Source organism: Sus scrofa, chromosome 6 (assembly GCF_000003025.6).
Source record: "Sus scrofa isolate TJ Tabasco breed Duroc chromosome 6, Sscrofa11.1, whole genome shotgun sequence".
Taxonomy (NCBI): Eukaryota; Metazoa; Chordata; class Mammalia; order Artiodactyla; family Suidae; genus Sus; species Sus scrofa.
In genome coordinates, this window is record NC_010448.4 from 6,857,407 (window position 1) to 6,882,082 (window position 24,676).

General features: G+C 57.0%; 1 protein-coding gene across 1 annotated transcript in view; it reads right to left on the reverse strand.

Moving 5' to 3' along the window:
- CMIP (c-Maf inducing protein) overlaps positions 1-24,468 on the reverse strand; it is a 228,638-nt gene extending 204,170 nt beyond the window's left edge. The window contains exon 1 of the mRNA XM_021093761.1: positions 23,912-24,468. Within this exon, the coding sequence (XP_020949420.1) occupies positions 23,912-24,208 (297 nt within the window). The 5' untranslated portion in view covers positions 24,209-24,468. The remainder of the gene's footprint in view (positions 1-23,911) is intronic.

Consider the following 24,676-nt stretch of genomic DNA (forward strand, 5'->3'; position numbering starts at 1 on the left):
GCCAGCAGCCTGCATGTGCAAAGAAAGCTCCAAACTCAGGCTGCCTCTCGAACCCGAACCTGCCCTTCACCGTGTGGCATCCCAGGGGCCCTGACGGGGCCTTGTCCAACCGTGGAGAGCAGGGAGCAGAAGCTGGAGGCCGCTTTATTCATCGAAGCGTCTCAACATCTTTGTTGCTGTTTTTGTTTAATTCTCTTCAAACTGAAACTGTCAAAAGTCGTGCCTGATAAATCTGAAGGCTGTAGAGGAAGTGGTTTGTCCTTCCTCCGATCATGACTTCTGCAAAAGATAACACACAGCTCTGGGTGAAACGTCAGGCGAGCCAGGGCCCCCCCCATGGGGCTGGAGCCACTGGAGGGGTCAAGGTGCAAGTTCCTCCGGTTCCCTGCCCCCCAGTGTCGGCTGCTCCACGAGGCAGAAGGGGCCAAAGAAAGCCCTCCTCTCCCCCACCCCCCCAAGACTTTCAGGAAACTTGATTCAGCCTGGAACCTCCTCCACCTGGCGGCTCTTACACGCCCACAGCAGCCTGGGAGGAGAGCGCCAACATCCCATTTTCCAGATGAGACGACGAAGGGGGTTAGAAGGTAAATAACACGCTCAATTTTATCTCAGTAACCGGCCCAGCGTCCCACGCAGCCAGAGCCTGACCAGCAGAGCTGGCTCCAAAGCTCCTGGGAGGCCGTCTCCGGCCCGCCCCTCCCGGGCTCAGGCGTCAGGCCCCCTCCTCTGTAGCCATGGGAACAGCAGATGTCATCACAGTACCAGCAAGATCGGGCTCTCTTTTTCTCAGGCACCGTCCCTGTCAGGCATGGCACGAACACTGGACCTGTACTGTTCTCACCAAATCCTCTCCGAAGCCCAGAGGACTGGTACCACTATTCACCCCACTGTGCCAATGACAAAGAAAGAAAAGCTCAGAGACGTTAAGCCACTTGCCCAAGGTCACAGAGCTGGCAAGTGGCAGAACCCAGGTTGGAACTCCCAATGTGCTGCTCTGATCAGTAGCCCAGGGGTTCCTTTTGCTGCAGAAGACCGAGGCCATCCTTTCAAAGACCAGACAGTTCTCTCCATTATTTTGAGTCTAGATGCTTCTGGCCCAGACGAACCTCAAGGGCTGGCCCTCTTTGAGTCCACTGACACCAAAGGTTGGGGGAGAGAGGCCATTTCCTCGTTGGCAATGAACTGGGCCCCACCCTCGTCACAGCATGGCCCTTCCCAGGTTCTCGGGCCTAAGGATGTCCACGTCAGGGCAAAGAACAAGGTCCCTTCAAGGCCGAGCTGGAAGGAACAAGACGTTCAGGGCCATTCCAGGTACTGGGCTTCCATGTTCAAGTCCAAAGGCCTGAGCCCAGCACGCAGGACAGCTCATCCGGGCCCATCCCACTCAACGCACTCCTGGCACAAGAAGCGTCTCCCTCTCCAGGCTGTGCTGGCCCTGAGGCGTCTTCCGGTTCTGCAGCACCTCTCTCAGCCTCGCGTGCTGTTCCCTGCACTCTCATCAGCCACCCCTTCTCTGAGCAGCAGCCTTCTCCTCCGGGGCCCCATCACTTGGGGCCTTACAACCAACTGTCTCCAGCTGTGTCTCCTCCAGCTCGCCGTGTTCCCAACCTGCGGCACCGCACCTGGCACCCAGCAGGTGCCCCCTGAGCGCATGCTTCAGGCACAGGTGCCAAGTGAGAAGACCCTAGCATGCAAGGAAGATGCAGCACACACAGCACCAGCTCTGTTTTCCCACTTGGTTCCTGCTCTGCCTTGTGCCGGAGGCTCCATCCCGTAAGCCCAGGAGGTGAAAAGCCGGGGTTTGAAGCCAACCCTCCCGAGCTGGGCACAGACCCATCGCCTGAGACTGTGGAGGGGGGGGGAGAGCCACTGTAGTTTATTTCACAGGCGAGAGCAGAGGGGGGCCGGAGGAACCGTGGGGGCCACCTCCCCACCCCCATACACACCACTCCACCCTCCCAACCTGCCAGCCCCGAAAGGCCCTCTCCTGTCACTTTGCACTCCGGAGAGCCACCAAGTGACCTCAAATGTGCATCTCGTGGTCTTGAGGACCGGGACCCAGGCCCCCGGGAGCCCTCAGATTAGAAGAGGGGCAGAAGAGGGGGAGGCCGGGAAACTGAGGCCCTCCACGCTGGTCCTCCCACACCTGAGCCTGGGGACCAGTGGCATTTCTGAGGGGACAGCATTCAAATCCTCCCGCCTCCACACGGCAGGCTTTGGCAGGGGGAGGAGAGGGAGGGGCAGGGCACCCTGGTTGGGGCTGCTCTGTGACCGGCCCAGCCCTGCAGGTGCCCCTCAGTGCCCACCTCCCTGGCGAGTGGCTGTGCGTCCCTTGTGCGGTAAGGCCTGAGGCCGGATACTCAGACACTGAGGGACTCACTCAGGACCCCCAGTGAGGGCAAACCAGGTCCACGCCCATCGCCCAGAGTGGCGGGACGACCCAGGCCGGGTGGCGTCCTGGGACCTCACCAAGCCCTTTGCCTGACGACCAGGAAACGAGCGCAGTCTTACAACTTCGCTGTGCCCAAGGAGATCCCGCCCGGCCCTGGGAGGATGGGTGTGCTTCAGAGGCAGCCGGGGGTTTCGGTCTGTTTATCTTCCTGTTTTGTTCTGGTCACCTCGACCCTCTAACCAGAGGGCCCTGGCCCCAGAGAAAGCACAGGGAAAAGGAAAGAGCCTGCCCCCTCGAGCCCCTGGCACGGGCTGCCGAGCTCGCCCTCGGCTTTCCCCAGCTCGGGGAGGGACCAGGGCCTCTTTCACGGCTGGGCCCTTTGTTCTCGTTCCCAGGGAGGAGGGTTCGATGGACAAATCGGCTGGGCCGAAGCATCCAGGGAGGTGATGCAGAGTCAAATGCCCCTCACTCAATGCTCTCCTGGCCTCTCTGCAGTATAACCGATCAGCTAGATGAGCCTGTTTTGTCTTTTTTTTTGGGGGGGGGAGTCGCACCTGCAGCATATGGAAATTCCCAGGCTTGGGATCAAATCAGCTGCCAGCCATAGCCACAGCAAACATGGGATCCCAGCCGCATCCCCAGCCTACACACAGCTCATGGCAACGCCAGATCCTTAAGCCACTGAGCGAGGCCAGGGATCAAACCCGCATCCTCATGGATACTAGTCAGGTTCATAACCACTGAGCCACAATGGGAACTCCTATTTGTCATTTTAAAACCATGAACCAGGCCCCTTCATTATTCCAGGATCATAGTTTCCTAACACGAGCAGCAGCGAGCAGTGCTGAGCTGTCTGGACAGGCCAGGCGCACAGGCCACTGGGCCTCATCAGAACCTGACGAGGGGACACACCACTACCTTCTGTACACAGACAGGAAAACTGAGGCTCACAGAGCGTAAGGTCATTGCCCAGATCAGTGCCAACAAGTGGGGAGGCTGGCATTCAAACCCCGTAACTGCACACATCCCTGGCCTCCAAGCAGCCCCGAAACAGCTCATTAGATTAGTTTTTTTTTTTAAGAGAGATGCAAAGAAGACAAAAAAAAAAAAAAGGAAAAAGATGTTTTTCTTCATCCCGTGTCTAACTGTCTGAAACTACCATGTCCTTTTGTACAAGTGTGTCTCCCTAAAGAGGCCCCATTTGGGTGACCCCACAGCGCGGCCCCGAGCCTGGCGCGTGACATACAGGAGACCCTCGGCAACTGTCTGGGCAGAGGGGGGACATGCGTGGCCCTCCCGGGGGCGTAAACAGGCCGTGTGAAGAGGGAGAGCCTCCACGGCTGGGGGACAGTGAGGACACAGAAGAGGGACAGCGCTGTGCAGCACGGCCGGGGCGGGATGCAGGCAAAAGGGTCCCGCTGGGGAGGGCCCTCGCCACTCCCTACCACGACGAGCCTCGATCAGCAGGCCTGCTAACTTCACTCACTCACACATTCAGTCACTTCCCTACTGAGCCTCGAGCACCACCAGGCGCTGTGCTGGGCTGCCCTCCCGGGACTCGGCCGGTCCAGCGAGGGGGCAGATAACAGGCCGAGCAGGACACAGCAGTCCCAGGCGGGGGACACGTGCTGCCCCCTGAGGATCCTCCTGGAAGGAGTGCACATTCTGCTGGATCACAAAGACCCGGTGGCACCTCCTCCCTCGGTCCAAGTGCCTTAGACAAAGGTTTTCCCACTTTTAGATGAGGAGCCAGCCCATACCACCAAAGACCACACAGGTACAGAATAATTCTGTGTGGACGGAGAAGCACCACACACAAAAGGCCACCCTACAAAAAAATGTGAATTACCAATCCTGCATATCAGCATTCTGGGTAAATTTTATTTTCTTCTACTGCATCGTCTAGTTATTCAACGATGAACCTGAGTTCCCTCTGAAATGAGAGAAGATGAACATCTCTGAAAAAATAAATGTCCACTTCCAGGTACAAAGGCAAAGAGCTGAGATCAAGAACCTAACGGATATTTGCCCCCCGGGTTCACAAAATCATCAATCATAGTGTCAACAGTTCGCAGAAACAACCCGTGTCCATCAACAGAATGTGAAACAGAATGTACGGTCTACCCATACGATGGAATACTATTTGGCCTTGAAAAGGAACGAACGTTTGCTATATGTTACAACCTAGATGGACCCTGAGAACACTATGCTAAGTGACACAAGCCCGACCCAGGAGTACAAGCGCTGTAGGACTCTGCTTACCTGAGGTGCCCAGAACAGGCAAATCCACAGCCAGCCAGCAGAACAGAGGCGGCCAGGGGCTGCGGGGAGGGGGCAGCAGGAGTTACTGTTTACCAGGCAAAGAATTTGGGGATGATGAGAAGTTCTGGGTATGGGAAATAGTGACGGTAACCCAACATTGTGAATGCATTTAATGCCACTGGACTGCACGCACGCATGCGTGCACACACACACGCACACACACACGCACACACACATGCACGCACACATAAATAGTCAGAACTCAAAATGCCTAAATAAGATTGCAGCCACCATACGGTAGATAAGTGAGAAAACCAGAAGCTGTGTTGGCGAAGGAATGGTGGCCGGGCAGCCTCTCCCTGGGCCTCAGTTTGCCCGACTGTAAACTGAGAGCATTGGCCTAGAAGATCGCAAAGGCCCCGTCAGACCAGACCAGTCACAGACCCGTGACCAGAGAGATGGGTTCCCGACTCCACGCAGATGCTGGCAGGTACCGGCCTCCAGGTCCCGACCTCAACCCCCGAGATGCACCCCTTCCAAGAAAACACCGACTAGGAGCCGCTGGGGCTCAGCCCAGCCACCCCCTCATTATCTGCCAGGCCACGTCCGAGCCCCCACGGCTCAGGGCCCCAGTTGCCTCACTGTGAAAACTACCTTCTGTGCACCCTTTACCTGCGGGCCAGGGCTGCCCAGGTCACACGGGTGAGGCAGACAGAGCCCGAACTTCAGCCCAGACCGGGCTGCCTGCAGAAGGCCGCCCTGACCAGACACGCGGACGGCAGGGGCGCTGTGGCCACACGTGAGCTCAGCGGGGAGGCGCTGGGCTGGAAAAAGAGAACTCCCCAGGCTTTGCTGTCCAACCAACACACACTCGTTTTTCCTCAAGCGGAATTTTAGAAGGGTGGGGACATCAGGAACACCCAGGAAGTCCCCTGAGATCACAAGAGAAGCACGGGACTTTGGCGAGAGCACATGTGCCCAGGTCAGCCTGACCCGGGTGCGAGTTGCAGCTGCACAACCTACAGCTGTGTGACGCTGGAGGCCAGGGGCCATCCCCAGCCCTGTAACATGGGGACAATACCCACTGGGGGAATGCTGCAAAGGTGAGATGACATGCTACGCGCCTGGCACATAGTAGGTGCTCAAGAAATGGTAGAGCCCATTATTTCGCTCACTTGGACCGTCGGCTCCGCTCTCCCTACATCTCAGGGAGGTAGGAGGCCTCTCTGCGCACAGCACACTTTGAAAAACCAATCTGAGAGTCATAACAACAAAGCAACAAACACAGGCACATCCTGCCAAACTGCCAAATGTGGCGGGAGTAACAAGGCAGACAAAAGGCAAGTTCGTCCCTTTTCTCTGGCTTAAGAACATACATATGCGACAATCAGTGGCAAAGCCATCATCCCAGCAAAACTCCAGGTCTAAATTTGACAAGGTCCCCTGGAACCCTCTCTAGTCACCTAGACCAAGTTGCACTCACAGGGTTGTGGCTAAGGACTGGTGGCAGGGGAGGGCATCAGAAGAATCAAAGACAATGAGGACACTTGTAACTGCAGTCCCTTTATATGCTACCAACCAAGGAAGACCCTGGATTTCTTCTTCTTCTTTCTTCTTTTTCTTTTTTTGGTTTTTGGTGTTTGGTTTAGGCTGTGCCTGCAGCACTGCACAAGTTCCTGGGCCAGGGACTGAACCCATACCACAGGAGTGACCTGAGCCACAGCAGTGACAACACTGGATCCTTAACCTACTGAACTGCCAGGGAGCTCCAACCCTGGCGTTTTTCTAATTATGCTGCTCAGCCTGCTTGAAGTCTTCTGCATCCAGGAGGAAGGAGAGGTTCCACACAGAGGAACGCAGCTCACTTTAGAATCTGCCAGGCCCCCTCCACCAAACAGACTCAAGAAAAACACCAACCTTTCAGAGCACAAGGAGCCATACTTCTGAGTCCAAGTTCAAAGCAAGTGAATACAAAATCCACCACGGCCCAGCTGGATAGTCTCCGGACCTAGATTTTCATGCTTACTACTCCTTAATCCTTGACCACCAGGGGTCAGTGGCCATTCTGTCCCCAGCTTTGGAGATCAGAGGAGAGGGGGGCCCAAGGTCACTGCGTGCGCGGCGAGTAAGCGCTGGGCCACCATCTGCAAGTCCGGCCGAATGGCCCTGCGCTCGGCCACGGCGCGTCTGCAGTGCCGCGCTCTGCCTTATCACAGAGCGAAGAACTGGTCTAAACCTTAAAATAAACATTGTAGGGGCAAGAAGTACCAACCTTGAAACTCCAGACTCGGATAAAAGAAAAAAATATTTTACCATAACCAAGAAGACTAAACACCACTCAACGAGCACAGAAAATGCTACGTGGACAAACCCAGTGGCCCAGCCAAAAGAGCAGATCTCTGCATAAAAACCTTGACCTTTCATAATGAAACATTTCTCTTTGTCATTTACGTGATTATTTCCGGGCAAAGTTCCACTCCCTGCTCGTGAGGTATCACAGGCCCCCCTGGACTGGTTTTAATCTGAGGGATCCGTGAATCAATTCCTAAGAAGGCCGATATTAGAGATGCTAAGTTTGACAAGCCAGTCATCCTGTCATTCTGCCTGCAGAAGGGTCCACGGCTTGCACCAAATTTGCAAAAGGAGTGTGTCCCTTCAAAGAGCCTAAGACCCAGTCTCCTGGCGAATCCACTCGGTCCCCCTGACCCAATCCGCCCAGATACGAGGATGGAAACAAGACCAGGCATGAAAGAAAAAATAAATAAATCTCTTCCCAAAGCAAGTCATGCGAAGCATAAACAGGCCACATTTAAGTGGATGTGACAGAAGAGCTGTTGAAGAAGATAACGCTCCCAGTACAATCTCACAGGTCTCCAAGAAGCGAAGAGGAAGAAAACCAGCGTTTTGGAGACGAGGTCCCTGAGTGTGGGCTCCGCACGGCCCCACCCCTCGCGCCGGGACCAGAGCGACCCCACGGCACACCGGGCCCTCAACCAGTACCTGCCGGATGCCGAATGAACAGTCCTTGTCAGTTATTCTTCCCAACCCTGGGATGCAGGGATTACAGTCTGCAGGCTCACGGACCAGGCTAAAAGAAGCCACGTGACTTGCCTGAAGTTACAACCGCTAAGAAGCAGAACTAGGAGCTAAACCCAGATGCAAGCACTGCTATGTAAAACCCAGGTCCCTTCCCCACACCACACTCTGTTTAGATAGCAGGCTATTAACGCAAAGTCATCTCAACTCCAGAGGCTCCCTCGAGGATCATTATTTTATCTGGGCCTGGGGTTCCTGGTGTATACAGTGGGAGACATGGGGCATGTCAACAATTGATTAGTAGTGGCTGTCTCCAGACTCAAAGGGAACGGCTGATTACGCCAGGATTGATTAGCAATGTCTACCAGGGATAAAGCAATGAGCACCGGCTGCACGTGTGTCATATATTGGCCATTCCAGAACAAGATGACCTGCAGGTCCTCTTCCAACTCTGGCTGCCTCTGATTTTAATTATAAAAAATTTAAAGGAGGGGATGGAAAAGGAAAGAACAGACTAACATTTTCCAACACTGGCCGTAGCTAAATTCAGCAAAGCCAAAACTGGCCGCCTAGCCAGTCCTGCATGCTCCATGCACACAGCCCGGCCACATGAGAGGAAGTGGAAAACATCAGATCTGCTGCCTGCACGCCCAATAAGACACCAAGTCCAAGCCAGAAGCAGCAGAAGCATGGCTTTGTCTGGCTTGGCCTGGGATGCAAACCATCCCATCAGTAAGCACAGCAGCGCCATCAGGGTTCATACCCCGGCCTGACCTCTTGCCCATCCTGAGGTCTGGACAAAGTACTTCACCTCACTAAGCCTCCGTTTTCTCAGCCTGGAAAATCCTTGATTAAACGCAATGGTGCATCAAAGTTCTTAACAACACGCCCAGAGTGTGTGGGCAAACGCCACTGCCTTCATCGTCGTCATCACATCACCTCCACCATCACCCCCACCTGTCTTCGAAGGGGGGCTATTTTCAGAAAAACCTCTGAGTGCAAGAGACTAGTTCTTTTCCCACGTTCAGCATCACAGCCCATTTGGCCACCATGATGCTAAAAGGGAAGAAGAGGCTCTGAAAACAACCCCATCCTCCTGAAGCTCCTGGTGGATCAGCCGGGGCCCTGGGGAGAAACAGATGGCAGACACAAAAAGGTGTCATTTGAAGAAACTGTAACAAAAGGACAGCATACCAAGGTGTGGGCAGAACACATGGAGACACAAGAGCCGGCTTCCTACCTGGGGCGACCAACTGCCCTGATCTGCTGGGACTGAGGGGTTTCCCGCGACCCAGGACCAGACTGCAAATACCTGGCACAGTCCTGGGCAAGGCACGACAGGTGGTTGCCTCCTTCCTACCCTGTGTGAAGGCAAAGGAGCAGGTACGGAAGCCTGGGTGAGGGTGACAGGACAGGAGCTGTGGCCTAGGGACACTGTCTGCCCACAGCAACCCCGAAGGAAGAAGCCTGAGACCTCCACCCCCTTCCTGGGCCCCCATGAATGGGCCAAACCCACCTGGAGACTGGAGGGCACAGAAGCTGTGGGTGAAGGCCACAAGGCCGGGTCCCAGGCACAAGAAGGGTGGACAAGAATGAGTGCTAACCCTGGGAAGGTCAGGGGGCAAGACCCCACCTCCCAGAAGGCTCCCTGGGGGGCTGGTGGGACTTGGGGCCTCCAGCCCTCATCCAACAAGGTGAGGACCAGATCCAAGCTCTGTGGAACCAACCATCAATGAGCCTGGTTCTCAGCCGAGGCTGGAGGAAGAAGCCTCCTCCCCCGGTGGCAGGGTCACCGCCGACCACGTGAGCAAGGCTAAGAACAGGGAGCTACCGCCAAAGAAGAGGGTCTCCCTGGGCTCTGTCTAAACGGGGCGCTCTGCCATCGCAAGCCCAGGCGCAACGCCTGCTGGGGGGCAGTATGACAGATACACAGGGGCGCATCATGGAAGGACCACGAGTGGTGTCCGCACTGGCACATGCAGACCAGAGGCCACCATTCCGGCCCCGTGCAGGTGTCAGGGGCAATATCGTTGAGAAAACAAAAGCGCCTTTCAATTCTGTCTTTAAATCATATTTTCCAAGATCGAAATCTTGTTTCCCAAGCACTGCTGCTGAAAGCTAAATTGAAAACCACCAGAAACACCTTAATCCTCCCCACTGCTGGTTTCTATCTTGCCCTAGTTGGGGACACAGGGGCTGCAGCTGGACCCAAGACTGGGGACCTTTCCAGGTCCCTCTGCCCGAGGGCACAAGCCCCTCCTGGAGGTTCTCCCGACAGCTTGAGGACACCAGACAGGGCCCAGGGTTTCCAAGAACACTTGAGGCACTTTTCTGTCCCTTCACGGCCTCCGATGCCTGGGGCCTCCATACATCAACCAGGTGCGTTCAGCAGGTGCTGCCTGATGAAACACCTGCCCTCAAGAAGTTCACGGTCGAGCAGAAGCAGGAGCGCAGCTGGGCAGAACGGCAGCCGTGATCAGGTGTGGTGACAATGCGGTGGGCGTCCAGTGATCGATGCTTCTGGGCCGGACACTACTAAGCCCCTTGATCTTTAGGACAAGCCTGGGAGGTGGCCACGATTATCCCCAGCTTACAGATGAGAAAACAGTGCTGGATCACACCACTGCTTACGTGGCCTGCTAGGAAGTGTCTGAATCCAAAAGCTCTGGCCACAACTCATAGGATCTTTAGCCAAAGATGACAGGAGACCCCAGGAGGGAAGGACTGACCTGAGGAGGTAGGATATTCAGCGCCTCCACCACCGCACCAGGTTTCAAGGTGGGAACAGAGCATCCGTGGCCCTTCAGTCTGCCACACACACCCCTCTTCGAGCAAGGCTGTCCAGAACGCTGAGCAGGGTGTGCCCAACACCAGTCCCCCTGGCTGGACCAGGCTGGGGCTGAGATGCAGCCAGGGCTTGGCCATCCTGGCCCACGCTGTGCCCTGCTTCCCACTGGGGCATTAGAAGGGCCCTGGAGCGCTGCTCTTTGCCACAGCCTCTGGCCTAAGACCCTCACCCCTTCACTGCGCCCACTGGCAGGACCCAGACATACCCCAGAAGCCTCTTCCTAGCTTTCCTGCTCGTGTGGTTCACTCAGTTCCAAAAAGCAGAGGGACCCAAAGCTCATCCTTGCTGGGGCTTCACTCAAGCAGATGGAGACCTTTTTACAAGAGTCATGTAGCCAGGTCACCCGCCCTGGCCCACCCTCTCTCCTCTTTGCAGGCCTCCCCCCCAAAAAAACCCTACTAATTCAGACAGGATTCAAGAAGCTGGTTTCAAAGTCATCTTCCTCACCCCAAAACTTTTGAATGCCGATTCTCTCTCTTCTTTTTATTGGCATGATGCAGCTCCCAGCAAGCCAGACCTCCCTGGATCCCAGAGGTCCTGAGCCATCAGGCGAAGGCGGGCACAGCAGGGCACCGGCAGGAGGGATCAAAGGTATGGGGAGCTCGCCAGCGCTCAGGCCGGTGGGATTGCCTTCCAGGGGCCCTGAGGGCCCTCGGCTCCACGGCACAGGGACCTGGGCTCCTGTAGCCCCACATGGTTCTTGGTTACCACCCCTGTGCCAGGTCCCAAAGAACCAAGGCGTCTGCGGGCAGGAGCAGGGCTCCCAACTCTGCCACAAGCCAGCCCACAGCCAGGACCCGCTCATCAGATGGGACCTCTCAGGGCAGGTGGGCTCTGAACCGAGGCACTCCAGGGGTTCTCAACCAGCGACATGCCCCCCAGGGGACCGATGGCGGAATCTGCAGGCATCTGGGCTGTCACACCTGCGAGGAACGGTGTACCGGCATCCGGGGGGCCGAGGCACGGATGCTGCTCAAGATCCACGACGGCCACCGTGGTCCCCACCGCAAAGTACGGTCTGGGGCCCGAGGACAAGAGGGCCAAAGCAGACACACTTGGAGATCAGGTACAAAAACGGCTTAGCACTTATGAATAATCAGACCTCATCCCTCACTGTGCAAACAATCCTGTGTGTGTCACACGTATGTCCTGGAAGAAAGCAAAGATGGCTCTACCCCAAAATATCCATCTGGGTGGTTTCTGGGTGGTGGGATTTGGGGAGAATTTTTCCCTTCTTTATTGTTTAAGGTCATCACCCTCCCTGCCTGATTATCTGCTGTATTTTGCAAGCGTGGAGGAGAACAGCTGGTAGAGAAGACAGGTGGGCAAAGAGGCCGTTACCGTTACCACCTGGCTGGGAAAGTGCCAGCTCTCAGGAGGAAGCCTTCACCCCGGCTGGGGGTCAGGGAAGGCTCCTGAGTCGCGGCGGGCCCCGGACCCCATGCTCGCCATCACCAGGTTATCACAGCCAACTCTCAGGGACAGGGCATCTGAAGCAAGGAAACTGAGGCTCCCCTCTGGGTGAGCTCGCCTCCACCTTGGTGGAGAAGCAAACCTGCACCTTGGCCCTTCTAGAGACACATGTACAGGAAGACGGCCAAACCACCCAAGGTGACTCTCTGCTCTATCCCCACCCTCCCCGCTTCTGCAAGGCCCTGCGCTCAGCAGGGAGCCAGCCCTGGCCACTCTGGGCCTTTCTGAGCCTCCACTCTTGAGCCCGGCTCTCGGCCACACGCAGTTACTCTCTGGAGCCAGACAGTGTGGGTGCAAACGCCAGCTCCTCCACTACTAGGTGGGTGAATAGTGACTTCATGTCTCTGGGCCTTGGTGTGTTCACCTGTAAAATGGGAACAACAGGGGCAGCAACACCCCACTGGTACCTCAGGAGGTTTGAACAAGCTCACCTACATGTGACCCAGCAGTTTTGCTCCTGAGTACACAACCCAAAAAAAAAAAAAAAAAAAAATCCCATGAATTTGAAAAGATACATGCACCTCAATGCTCATAGAAGCATGATTTACAATTGCCAGGCTATGGAAGCAACATGCGTCCATCAGCATATGAATGACTAAAGAAGATGTGGTATGTAATGGAATATTACTCAGCCATTAAAAAGAATGAAATTCTGCCATTTGTGGCAACATGAAGGGACCTAGAGAATATTACACTTACTGAAATAAGACAGAGGAAGACAAACACTGTATGATGTCACTTATACGTGGAATCTAAAAAATAACATGAATGTATACAGCAAAACAGCAACAGACTCAGAGAGACAGAAAGGAAACTAATGGTTACCGGGAGAAAAGAGAAGGGGAGGGCAGGACAGGGGCAAAGGATGAAGAGACGCAAACCACTACGTATAAAAGAGACAAGCGAGGACAGATCGTCCCCCCAGGCAATTACCGCCATTACCTTGTAGTAACTTCTAACAGAGTATAAGCCACAAAAATACTGGCCCACCATGCTATATACACCTTACACTAATACAATAACTCAACTACACTGCAATTTATTTTTTTACTTTTTCTTTTTTGGGCTGCACCCGCGGCATATGGAAGTTCCCAGGCTAGGGGCCCAATCGGAGCTACAGCTGCCAGCCTACACCCCAGCCACAGCAACGCCAGATCCAAGCCACGTCTGCGACCTACACCACAGCTCACGGCAATGCCAGATCCTTAACCCACTGATCGAGACCAGGGATCAAACCCCACGTCCTCATGGATACTAGTCTGGCTCCTAACCCACTGAGCCACAGCAGAACTTCCTTTAGTGCAATTTAGAAAAATGCAAAGGCAAAGAGCTCATCTCTGTGAAGGGCTCAGAAGAGTAAGCTCCGTCTAAGCGTCAGCTGCAGCGCTCACAGCTTTGCTGGTGACCAGTCCCGACTGCCCAGGTGCCTGTGCTCGAACCCAGCAAGGAGGCACCACGCTCTGTGAAGGCCTTGGGCTCTGGGGCCAGGCTTCTGGGTTCCAGTTGTGCAACCTCAAACTCTCAGGGCTTGGTTTCCCCGTCTGTGATCAGGAGCCTCGGGCTGGTGTGAGAATTAAGTGCAGAGATACACCCCAGGGACTCAGCATGGCTGGAGGAAATGATGGCTTCCGCTTGCGGCCACCACCAGCCAGTCCTGGATGGGCTGAGCCCGCAGGCTGCCCCTGCTTGGACGCCCCAAGCCCAGGAGCCACCCAGCTCCTGGGACAGGTCAAGCTCTTTCATTTTCCCACCCCCAAGGCAAGCCTCAGTCACAGGGTCATGAAACACAAACCAACCAAAGCAACAGACAGACGTCAGCAAGTCACTGTTCCCCTTTCCAATGGGGCACCCTGCCCCCAGCACCCCACAGCCCACTGGCCTGCGGAAGGCCCTGCTGCCTGCCTCAGCCAGACAGTGCCCCTGGCCCAAGAGCCCCAAGGCCACACTAGGCCCTCCGCCCAGGCCTCCAGGAAGGAAGGTTCCAGAAGAAAAGCCCTGGGAGCCAAAGCTCACCGCAGAGGTCTCAGGCCTGGGGTCGGAAAGCACCTGAGGCCTCTGTTTGGAGCGGCTTCAGGGGCTCAGCGGGGGGCCAAGAACCCACGGGCCTGTGTCCACCCCACGGCCAGCTGCACGCGCCAAGGGCTGGGCAACACGCGGGTCCCCTGGACACTGGGTGGGTGAAAGAGCCAAGGGGGGTTACAAGGACGCACAGGGCGCAGGTCTGAACGTGGCTCGTCCCCGACCGCTCCAGCCGGAGGGCCCACCTGACTGGGCCCATGCAGCTGCTCACTCCTTCACGCCTTCATCTGCTCACAGCCTCAGGGCCCCAGGCGGAAAATGGAGAGAGTTAAAGCATCTCGCTGGGCAGTTGTGCGGATCACCCACGTAACCACCTAGCACAGCTCCCAGCAAAGGAACCCTTGAGAGTGGCTGCTGCAGTGGTCAGTACTGTGACTAACATCTGGCCCAGTGACTCAGACCCTGCACTCCCAAAGCTTCCATTCGGGGGCGTCCCGGGCTCCCAGCTGGTGGCCGATTCCCTGTCCCTCTGCGTCATGATCAGGGCCCTCCCGGCTCAAGCATGTCCTGGTGAATCCCGCACTGACCTCGTGGCCCCACTCTGAGACGCGACCCTGCCTCCAGCTTTACCTCCCGTGCTCTCACTGTGCCCCTACTGCTCTGGGCCCTTCCACTGCTCGCTGTCCCCTCCCCTCTGCCCATCCCCTCACTCCCCTCCCGACCTGACCTCTCTCCATCCAGGTGTGTCTCTCCCACAAAGTCCTTTCTAAAAGCACCTGGCCCCATGGCAGCACCTCTTCCTCCAAACAGGAGAACAGGTCTAAATCCCTCCGTGGATATGGGCTCCCGTAGGGTACCCGAATTTGGAGTGTACCCCAGTTCAACCTGAAGCCCTTGGGGAACGGAGCACATGTCACTCTGTAAGTGTACACCCACCGTGTAAGCCCAGCACCCAGGGGTACTTAATTCCGAAGTGCGGTACCTGCGAGTACTCCCTTTGCAAACGCGGTATCTGGGAACTCCTTTGCACACACAGTATCTGCTTGGTGCTTGATTTACAGGCTTCATACCTGGTGCTCAGCCTTTACAAACACCTGGCAGCCCCTTCCCAACACCAGTTCCCCGAACTCACTTGATAAATTCTCAAGGGGATGTCTGCCAAACACGAAACTGCTAAGCCCACTGATTCTCAGCTAAGATGTCTCTGCGAGAGGCCGAGATCATTCTATGGATATAGAACGGATGCACATACATTCATGGACACACACTCTCCAGCGCGGGGCAGACCTGCCTGGCCTCTCAGCCCCACCTCCTCCCAGCTCTCCTGCCTGAGTCTTGCTGCTGCAGCCCCTGTCAAGTGAGAAGAGTGACATCTACCCCCTAGGACTGTTGGGAAAACTAATTCAACGAGCACAGTGCCTGGAACTCAGCGGGCAGACAGTAAGTGTCACTGTAATCGTGACGGCAATAGGCCCACTGATCCGGCTTTCCTCCCCACTCAAAGCTCGGAATAGACTTCAAACTTTCAGAAAGCCTGCACACTTTCCTGACCTGCCATCAAGCTCAAAGCCAGGATCCAGAAGAGACCAGGCTGTCGGAATGTCCTTTCCAGGGAAGCGGCTCTGCTGCTGATACCCTGGAGACCTCCAGACCACTGCAGGGTCCCAGCGGTCCTGGGGTGGGAGCTGCGGTCATGCCACGGTCTCCTGTCTCCTGGACACAGCAGACCCTCGTCCCCAGCCCCCGCTACGGGGACGGCCACGAGACTGAGCTGTGGCCAAAGACAGAGGCTAGGCCTAGAGGTGGCTCTGCGGGGGACTGCCTCTCCGTCCCCAGCCCCCAGCCCACAAGGCCCTGGAGGGGCAGAAACTCCCACCAGCCCGGGACATGAGAAAGAAGTAATTGTGCTGCGGATCTGGGGGCTGGTTGTTGCGGCAGTTTAGCCCACCTGCCCGTGGCCGGGCCGCATCCACAGGGATGGCTCTCCGGCTCGCGGAGCCTCGCACGGGCGTGGGCGGCGATCCGATGCACCTGGCTGCACAGAAGAGGGGCCGGGAGGCGGCGTGGGCTTCCCCCAGACTGTGTGCTCCTACTCGCAGCGTTTCTAGGCCTCAAAGAGCCTGGGACCAGCCTAGGACACGGGACACTGCTCCCAAGTTCCACCGCCAGCTCCTCCCTCCTGATGACCCCGGCCCCAGGGGAGCCTCCACTGCCCTGTCCTGCCGGGGAATCCAGCTCTTCTGCTTCCTCCAGAGTGAGTTTACTCAGCCTAATCTTTATACGCTTTCCCGATCATATCATTCCCGATAGCAGCTTGAAAGCGGGAGAAGCAGTGACCAAGGAAGGCGCTGGAGGCACTGGGAGCTGGAGTCCTGGGTGTGAATCCCAGCCCAGCTGCTGAGTCATGTGGAAGGGTCTCTGGGCAACACGCTGGCCCTCCCTGCTTCCCCATCGGAAAAAAGCCAGAGGCGAACTCAATGATTGGTGTGTTCTAGATCCTAGAACCTTTGTAACACAGTGTGGACAAAGGGAGTTGCTTTTCAAAAGTTCTGCTGGGCTTTGTAATTTAAGAGTCTCTTACAGCTCTGCTCCAAGGCTATTCTTCACTATAGGGAAGAGCCAGGATAAATAAGACACACACACACCCAGAAGTGCTAGAAATGAAGGAAGCTCCATGGGACGGGGAGGGAGCTGCCTCTACGCCTGGCACATACTGGGTGCTCATAAATATTTTTTAATAGCCGCTAAGAGCTCCTGGAAGGCAGGAGCAGGTACTAAGTGCCAGCACGCCCCTGGGTGACCTCTAAGTCTGATCTCAGGACCTTTGCACCTGCCATCCTCTCTGCCAGGACGGCTCTCCCAGCACCGACTACCTCTGTCCCTGAACACAGCGTGTGACGCAGCACGGCTCTCAGTCCCCAAGCCTCCAGACCCGACCACACGCTGCTTTGTGTTCTCCATGGCCCGTCGCCACCGGACAGATTTTCTATTTCCTTGCTTCGTGATCTCCTGCCTGTCACCCAAGAGGCGCCAGGGGGGCAGGCGCTGCTTTCCGTCAAAGTGCCTAGAACAGAGATATGTATCTGCTAAATGAACGGCCAGGCCATACGTCACCTAACCCTGACATCATGAGAAGAGGAAGTCCCCATAATGCAAATTTCACCAATAAGGACAGAGATGAGGTGACCTGCCCAAGGTCACTCGCCAGCGAGGATGCTGGAGGGGCAGGATTCAGGCTTGTCTGTCTGACCCCTCTGCTGGGTCTGGCTGGTCTCCTCCATCCACCTCAATGGCGGAATAAATGCTTTGCCTGCGGCAGGCGTAAGGAATGGCTACCAAACGCTGAATTTCAGCACAACCAAAATTTCAGCACCAAAAACGTGTACTCTGTGGTCCCCTTTGCCGCCACAGACCCAAAGATCTCTCCCGTATGCACATGTGCACACACACACTCCCCTGCCCACCACCCTCTGACAGGGCTCTGCTGGTATCAGCCACGCTTCCTTTCGAACGCGCATGGCCTCCCTTGGTGCCTTGTCACCAGAGCCAGAAGCAGGGAAGAGACACTGTCACTTCCTCCTTTTCTCTACCACGGGGCTGGGCAGCCTGGCTTCATCCTGGGGAAGCAGGAAGACTGGGGACAAAAACGATGCTCTCAAGTGGAGTCAGGAAACAGCCACCCTGGCCGTGCAGACCCCTGTCCTCGGGGCAGAGGTCAGCAGGACCAGTCAGAGCCCCCTGCTCTCCCGGGATCAGCTCCTGGTGCAGCCAGGTGGCCAGAGCTTCCAGAGGCTCCCTCGCCAGTGACAGTGAGCCAGACCCAAGCATGACTGCAGACAGCAATGACCCCGGGCGGCACTGCCCTTCCCCCCTCCGAGGGAGGGTCAGCTCACCCCTGCAAAGCACTATGGGACTAAATATTTTAACACTCACCAGAGAAGCAGGCAGAAGACATTCCAATGGTCAAAACAGAAACAACGCCACTCAATAAAAACAGAAAGCATCTTGCGTGAAACAGCAGAAGCCTGGGACTAACCTAAACGTCCAGTGATAGGGGATGAACTACTACTTTTCGATCGTGCCCCTCTCTAACGGAGCACCATGCAGCCCAGAAAAGCCGCTGCGCCTGCCCAGAGCCCGAACGACCTCCAAAGTAGACTGTCCCGACAATAAGAACGGCCCAGACCCGAGTGTAACTGCCCAGCATGGTCAGCAAGGATGCCCAAGGAAGGGCCAGCGGGGCTGGCCAGCGAGGAGAGCTTGGGGTTGAGGAGGCACGGAATAAGAGAGACGCTTCGTTTCTCCTTGTATCCCCTGCTGTACCATCTGAACTTATCTGATATGCACATTAGTATTTCGAGTTTCCAAAAAAAAAATTCTGTATTTTTTTTTCTGAAGAAACTAGACTATGCCCCCTGAGAAATTTTTCTTCAACTGCTTTCAACAAATTCACCGCCTTCCTACCCACCAGATCTACTAAATACCCCCAACTTGCTGAAAAGAACCTCTCATCTCAATAGATTTTCCTCTGGAGCCTGCCTGTTTTCAAAGAGCAACAATCCCTTCCCTTTGGGCAGAGTGTCTTTTTTTCTTTTCTTTTCTTTTTTTTTTTTTTTTTGGCTCTTTAGGGCCGCACCTGCGGCATATGGAAGTTCCCAGGCTAAGGGTCCAACCGGAACTGCAGCTGCCAGCCACAGCCACAGCCACAACAACTCGGGACCTGAGCCGTGTCTTCAACCTACACCACAGCTCACGGCAACACTGGATCCTTAACTCACTGATCCCAAGGCCAGGGAGCGAAGCCGATTCCTCAGGGATACCAGTTGGTTTTGTTACCGCTGAGCCACAACGAGAACTCCTGTAGAGAATTTCACAAAGCTCTCTCTCAGGGTAATCAGGAAAACACACATTGGAATGCTGGCCCCTTGTCACACCCCTACTGTGTGCTGGCCGTCCTGCTCAGTGCTAATCTGAGTTATTGCCAATCCTTCGGTAACCTGGTAAGTGACATGGGAGGGAGCCCGTGCCCAAGTGGAGGAAGAGAGCGCCCAGGGAGGGAAAGCAGGTTCCAAAAGTCACCCAGCCAGGAAGCTGTAACCTGGGAATCTTCACCTGACAGCAAACCCCTTTACGCTGCTCCGCACTGGAGACACCCCGAACCAGGAGGCTGCCTTGCTTAGTCTCATTTAATCCTTTAATTAAAGGCATAACTTGACCATCTCAGACGTCCATTCCACCAAAACACCAAGGGGGTGCCAGCCAAGCCGGCCAAGCCTGAGAGAGCTTTGCTTTTTAGGACGATGTGGCCACCGGGCTCCCCCTAAGCCTCGCTGGACACGGTGCCCCAGCCATGCCCTCTCCCACTGCCAGGTGAGTCAGCGGGCACCCAGCTGGCACCAAGGAGCGGGCACTGCCGTGCAGAGCCACCTGTGAGCCTCAGAGCCCAAGCTGGCTCCAGCCCAGCCGTGAGCCACAGGACCTCCTACCTGGACTGGCACCATTCTGCCTGTGGCCAGAAAGGCCATCTCGGATTGCACCAGGAGAATGGCAGTATGACAACTATGCCCCCCGCGAAATGCCCTTATTTATTACAGTCTGGGGAAGGCAGGCCACGTGTGCTGTTTACAGAGAATTGAGATTTTTCCCTCTTCGTCTGTCTCTGCCCCCCCACCTCCAATCACACAAGTTACCTGGGAAACAAATCTGATATAGTCCAAAATTTTATGACAAATATCACTGAAAGGGAGAAAAAAAATTCTTCGTGTTTACTTATTGCTACAGAAACACATCAAATAAACCCAAGGCGGGGAGAAGGGGTAAGAGGAGGAGATGCAAGCGACGAAAGAAGGAACACGCATGTGCACGTGGACGCAGGCGGGTTCCCACGGGACTTATGACCACACGGGAGGACACAGGTTTTAACTCCCAAGAGGAATCCGCCATCGGGAAGAATTCGGCACTTGACACCCACGAGGCCCGTGGCACCTGTGAGTCCAAGTTCAGAAGGCTGCCACCCGCAAGGCAACCCCAGGCTAAAGAAACCTACGAGAAGCGAGGTGACTCCTCTCTGCCTTTCATGACAAAAAGCCCAGAGACATTTCAGTTGGAGCAGCAGAGTGGTGATAATTTAAAGACAAGCCATCGATGAAGTGAGGCTCGAGGATAAAGAGGGCCACGGTCATCTGGGCTCCAACCTCCGGTCAATGAATAAAAGACTTTTCAGAGTGGACCTGCATTCTGAGACGCCTTGTGCCACACGTTAAAATAAAGGTAAGCATCCGAACTCCTCTGGCGCAGCGGAGACAAAGCACACGGACGGACAAAGCCCTCTTCGGCAGACAAACATGCCGAGCAGGTGACCGAATTCAGCCCAGACACGAGAAGAGCAAAATGGATTCTGGTCTCAGGGACCCGAATCGTCCTGGCTTCTGCAGAACTCCTGGCCGTTGGCTACAACCCGCACCACGGTCGGCAGCCACGACAAGCCCAGGGGAGGCCCGGGGACTGGGAGTCAGGACGAGAAAGGGGAATGAGGCCCCATGTCGAGGCCACGACCTGGGCAGAAGGGCCCTTCCCCCCACAAGGCGAGGTCATGTGTGCCCCAGGGAGGGGCGGATGTCACCCAATCCCACCCCCCCCCCACGACAGCCAGGTCGCTGTCGCCTTTGTGTTCCCTTCTTTGTTTATGAGCCTTCCGGATCCAAAGTCTCCAGCGCAGAGTGCATCAGGCCTGGCGCTGTCACCAGCCATGTCAGGCACACTGTTGACTCTGCAAGGATTTAATGAGTAACTGGCCCAGCAGATAGGCCAGGGGCAAGCTCCAACCTGACCCCACAGGAGGCAAAGTTTACAGCCAGGGCAGGGGGTGAGGCTTCCGGCCCCCGGGGCCCCAGGCTGCATTCATCTCCCCAGCAGGGATGGAGGTCTGTCCACCTGAGGGGTGGCCCCAGCTGGAGCCGCCTGCCAGGTGGGATGAACGCCGCCACCCCCACGCCCCCCCCAGGACGCCTCCACCAGGGCCTGGTACAGCTGTGGTCCTGGCAGCCTGGTCTGTAACTCTGACCACCATCCAGCTAATTGGATCAGTGTAGACAGACTTTAAGAGTGAATGTGGTTTGTTTATTGGTTTGAATCCAGATCAATCACTCTGAGTCTTGTGCCTGAAGCCCACACAATTAACCACATAATTACCAGATGGGTCTGAGAAGGGCTGTGTAGACGGCTAAGTAAAAGAACGATGGGCATCTTACAGACGGCTGCGACCAACACCACACACCTGACACATCGGCAGCTCGAGGCGGGGCCACGTGGGGCGTTCGGTTGTAGCAAACTGCACGCAAATTCACCTGTGTTTCATTTGGGCTAATATTTCTCAATCGAGTGCTTGGGTTGGGCCACGCTCTAAAGCGCAGACAGATTACATAATGCTCAGGCCTCAGGGAAACCCCTCAGGGGGCTGCTCTGCTTCCCCCGGGGCCTGGACGCCAACAACCAGGTGTCTCCTGACCGGGCAAGGTCCCCAGTGGCAGTGCCAGCCCCACCTCGCAGGGCCACAGCCTGGGCTGGGCCCATCTCAGCAGCCCCCTTCCAGGTTCACAGGCCCCCAGCATGGGGAACCTGGCGCCCCACCAGAGCCCCCCACGGCGGGATTGAAAGACCCCCCCCATCCCCTGTGCCCAGCCCACGGGGGTTGCCCACAGCAGGCAGCGGAAGGGGCCTGTGCCAGCCCAGCGGACACTTGCTCGTAGTTCCTCCTTCCACATTTCCCAACCAACGCCAGAGCAAGGCTCTGCCGACACAATCTTGTTCCACGGATGGCCCTTGATCCCCAGCCCAGAAAATCACAGCTCCTCTCCCGTGAGGCCAAAGCTCCAAAGGTGCCACCCACCTCAGCTGGGAAGGTGGTGCAGGGGCCCCTGGCTGCTTAAGGAGCTGGCGCAGGGCCTCAGTCTTTCTCCCCCCGCCCCCCATGTAGGTAGCTCTTGAGCAACCAGAGGTAAACCGGGGGGGGGGAGCTTGAGCCTCCCGAGCTGGCTTCCCCCAACCATGGGCTGGAGCACAGCCTCGGCTTCTCCCAGGGGAGCACCGAGAGAGCCCGCCTGTCCTTCCCAGGGAGGTCACGGTGCCTCTCAACCATTTTCTTCCCCCTCCCCCCATCTCCCCTTCATCTTGAGGGGTGGCAGAAAGAAGAAGAAAGCCCCCCCACTACCACCACCACTGCCCAGCCAGGAAAAATCCTGAAGCCAGCTATGGAGGCTGTCGACCCAGGCAGGGAACTACTGGGGACACAGTTCATCCCCGGGTCTGAAACACTGCGTGCTGGCGAATTTTCCGAGGCTCTCCTTCCATCAAATGAAAAGCCGAATGCCAAGGCCTGTGGCTCAGGATGGGCTTCAGAACATGCACGAGCCCGAAACCGGGACTGGACCGCTTCATGGCAACCAGCGAGCCTTCCCGAGAGAGCGGTCTTTGCAGACTGCACCAACGTGCCCACAGGAAAGAAAAATAGGTGTTCTGAGCACGTCGGACTCAAAATTCAGAATAAAAGTCCTCGTGTGCTTCAATGCTCTCGGGAGGGGGGGAGCTGTTTCGAGGAGTATGCTTTCTTCGGCTAACTTTTCCCCCCTCCCCATTCCTTGGAGCATGTGTCACGGCCTGTGACACACTGCCAAGGGAACATGGATGCCGGGGAAATGTCTGCACACGCTACACGTTTGTGACATGCCATGTAAGCGACACCCTGTTTCCTGGCTGGGTTTTCTTGGCACAGGTGTGGGCAGGCGTTGGATTCGCCTCCCCCCCACCCCCTGCCCCACTGTGCTTAGTAAACAGGATCACGGTCGCCCGAGGGGGGAGTGTGCATCCTGGAGAAGACCTGCCACCCCTCCGAGGAGGACAGGACCCCCTCGGCAAGGCTTGGGCCCAAGCAGAGCTGGTGCTTTCAACTGTCCTTGTTTCAAAACACAAAGCATCCTGTTCAGGCTCCTGCCCGCCACCCTCCCCCGCTGCGACCCCACCACAGCCCAGCTCTCCACCTTGCAGATTTTCTGTTTCAGAAACAGATCAATGACTTCTGTCCCTCTCCTCCGGCTGACCCAATCCCAGCCATATACTTAAAAACAATAGCAATAACAACACAAAACCGCCAGCAACAAAACACACGTATACAACACTTCACAGACAATGCAAGACCTGAGCCCCACAGGCCAGCTTCCGCACAGAGAACTTGACCGCCCTGGCCCTCCATGGGGAGGAGACAGCGCAGGACCCCTGCCCCCTCCCCCCCCCATGGGCGAATGAAATTTTTTTCGGAAAGGGAAGCACCCAGTTTTGCCTGCCAGCCCGGGCAGGAAAAAGACGGGTAGAGCAAAGAAAGGAACTGGCTTCTGGAAATTCTTTGGGTTTTGGGGTTTTGAGGTTGTTGGGTTTTTTCCTCTTTTTTTTTTTTTTTTTTTTTGAGTTGTTTTGTTTTCCCCTCGGGCGCAGATCCAGATGGGCTTTCAGAAAGGGAACCCCCACCACCCTCAGGGCCCTGCTTCGGATCTGTCCCAAGGTCCCATCCGTAATTAACACAAGCGCTGGGCCCGGAGGTCCCCAAATGTTCAGCCTGGGGTGGGCCAGATCGTCTCCAGAATTAGAAGGGTCTCCCCGAGCCCGCCGGCTGGGCAGAACTTCGGATTCCACAATCCAGCCCGGAACCCAGGCCCGGAGGGGGGCGCCCGGTTCTCCCCGCCTCTCCCCCCACGGCGACCCCCGGCGCCCCGCAGGCCCCGGGCTCCAGGTGCAGCGGCAGGCTGGGGGCAGCCGGTGGGAGGGGGCGCCTCCCGGGCCCCGAGGGGAGGTGCGGGGGTGCAGGCGCGCCGCCGCGCAGAGCGACTCACCGTGGCGGACGCCAGGCTGTTGTCGGCCAGCGTTAGGTGGTGCGGCTCCCAGCGCCTCAGGAATTTCGAGGTGAGGATCTTGCTGAGAAAGGTCCGCGGGTGCCGGATGACACAGACCTGGATGTCGCCCTCCTGCAGCAGTTTGTACCTCATCCCGTTGCACAGCAGAAGGGCCCGGCGGCAGGGCACGGCGCCCATCTTCGTGCCCTCGGGGGCCGGCACGTCGCCCCCCAGCAGCGGCTTGGTCTCCTCAATCTGCCGAGGATCGCCGCCGCCCGAGCTGCTGGTCAGATCCATGGCCTGCCGGGCCGGGGAGGGGGCCGGGGGCGGGGAGACGGGCTGTCCCGGGCGGTCGGCGGCCCGCACCCCCCCACCCCCCAGGAAGGTGGGGGGGTGTGGGGCTGGGGGCGCCCCGCAGGGGAGGGGCCCGGGCGGGCGGGCGGGCAGCCGGCGCTCGGTCCTTCCTGCGGGGCTCCTCCGGCTTCCTCCTAGCTCGTCGGGTGCATGCTCGCGGCGGCCGGACCGGCTCGGCGGACGGGCGGGCGGGGACGCGGGGCAGCGCCGGGGGGCCGGGGGGGCCGAGGGGGGCCGGGGGCCCGGCGGCGGCGGCGGCGGCGGCGGCGAGCGGGGGCCGCGCGGGCGGGCGTGTCTCGGCCCCGCCGCCCGCTCGTGTGTACAGTACGTGTGTCTGGGCGGCCGTCCGCGGGCGAGTGTGCGGCGGGGGCCGCGGGGGCCGGCTCAGTTGAGAGATTGCAGAAGCCGCTC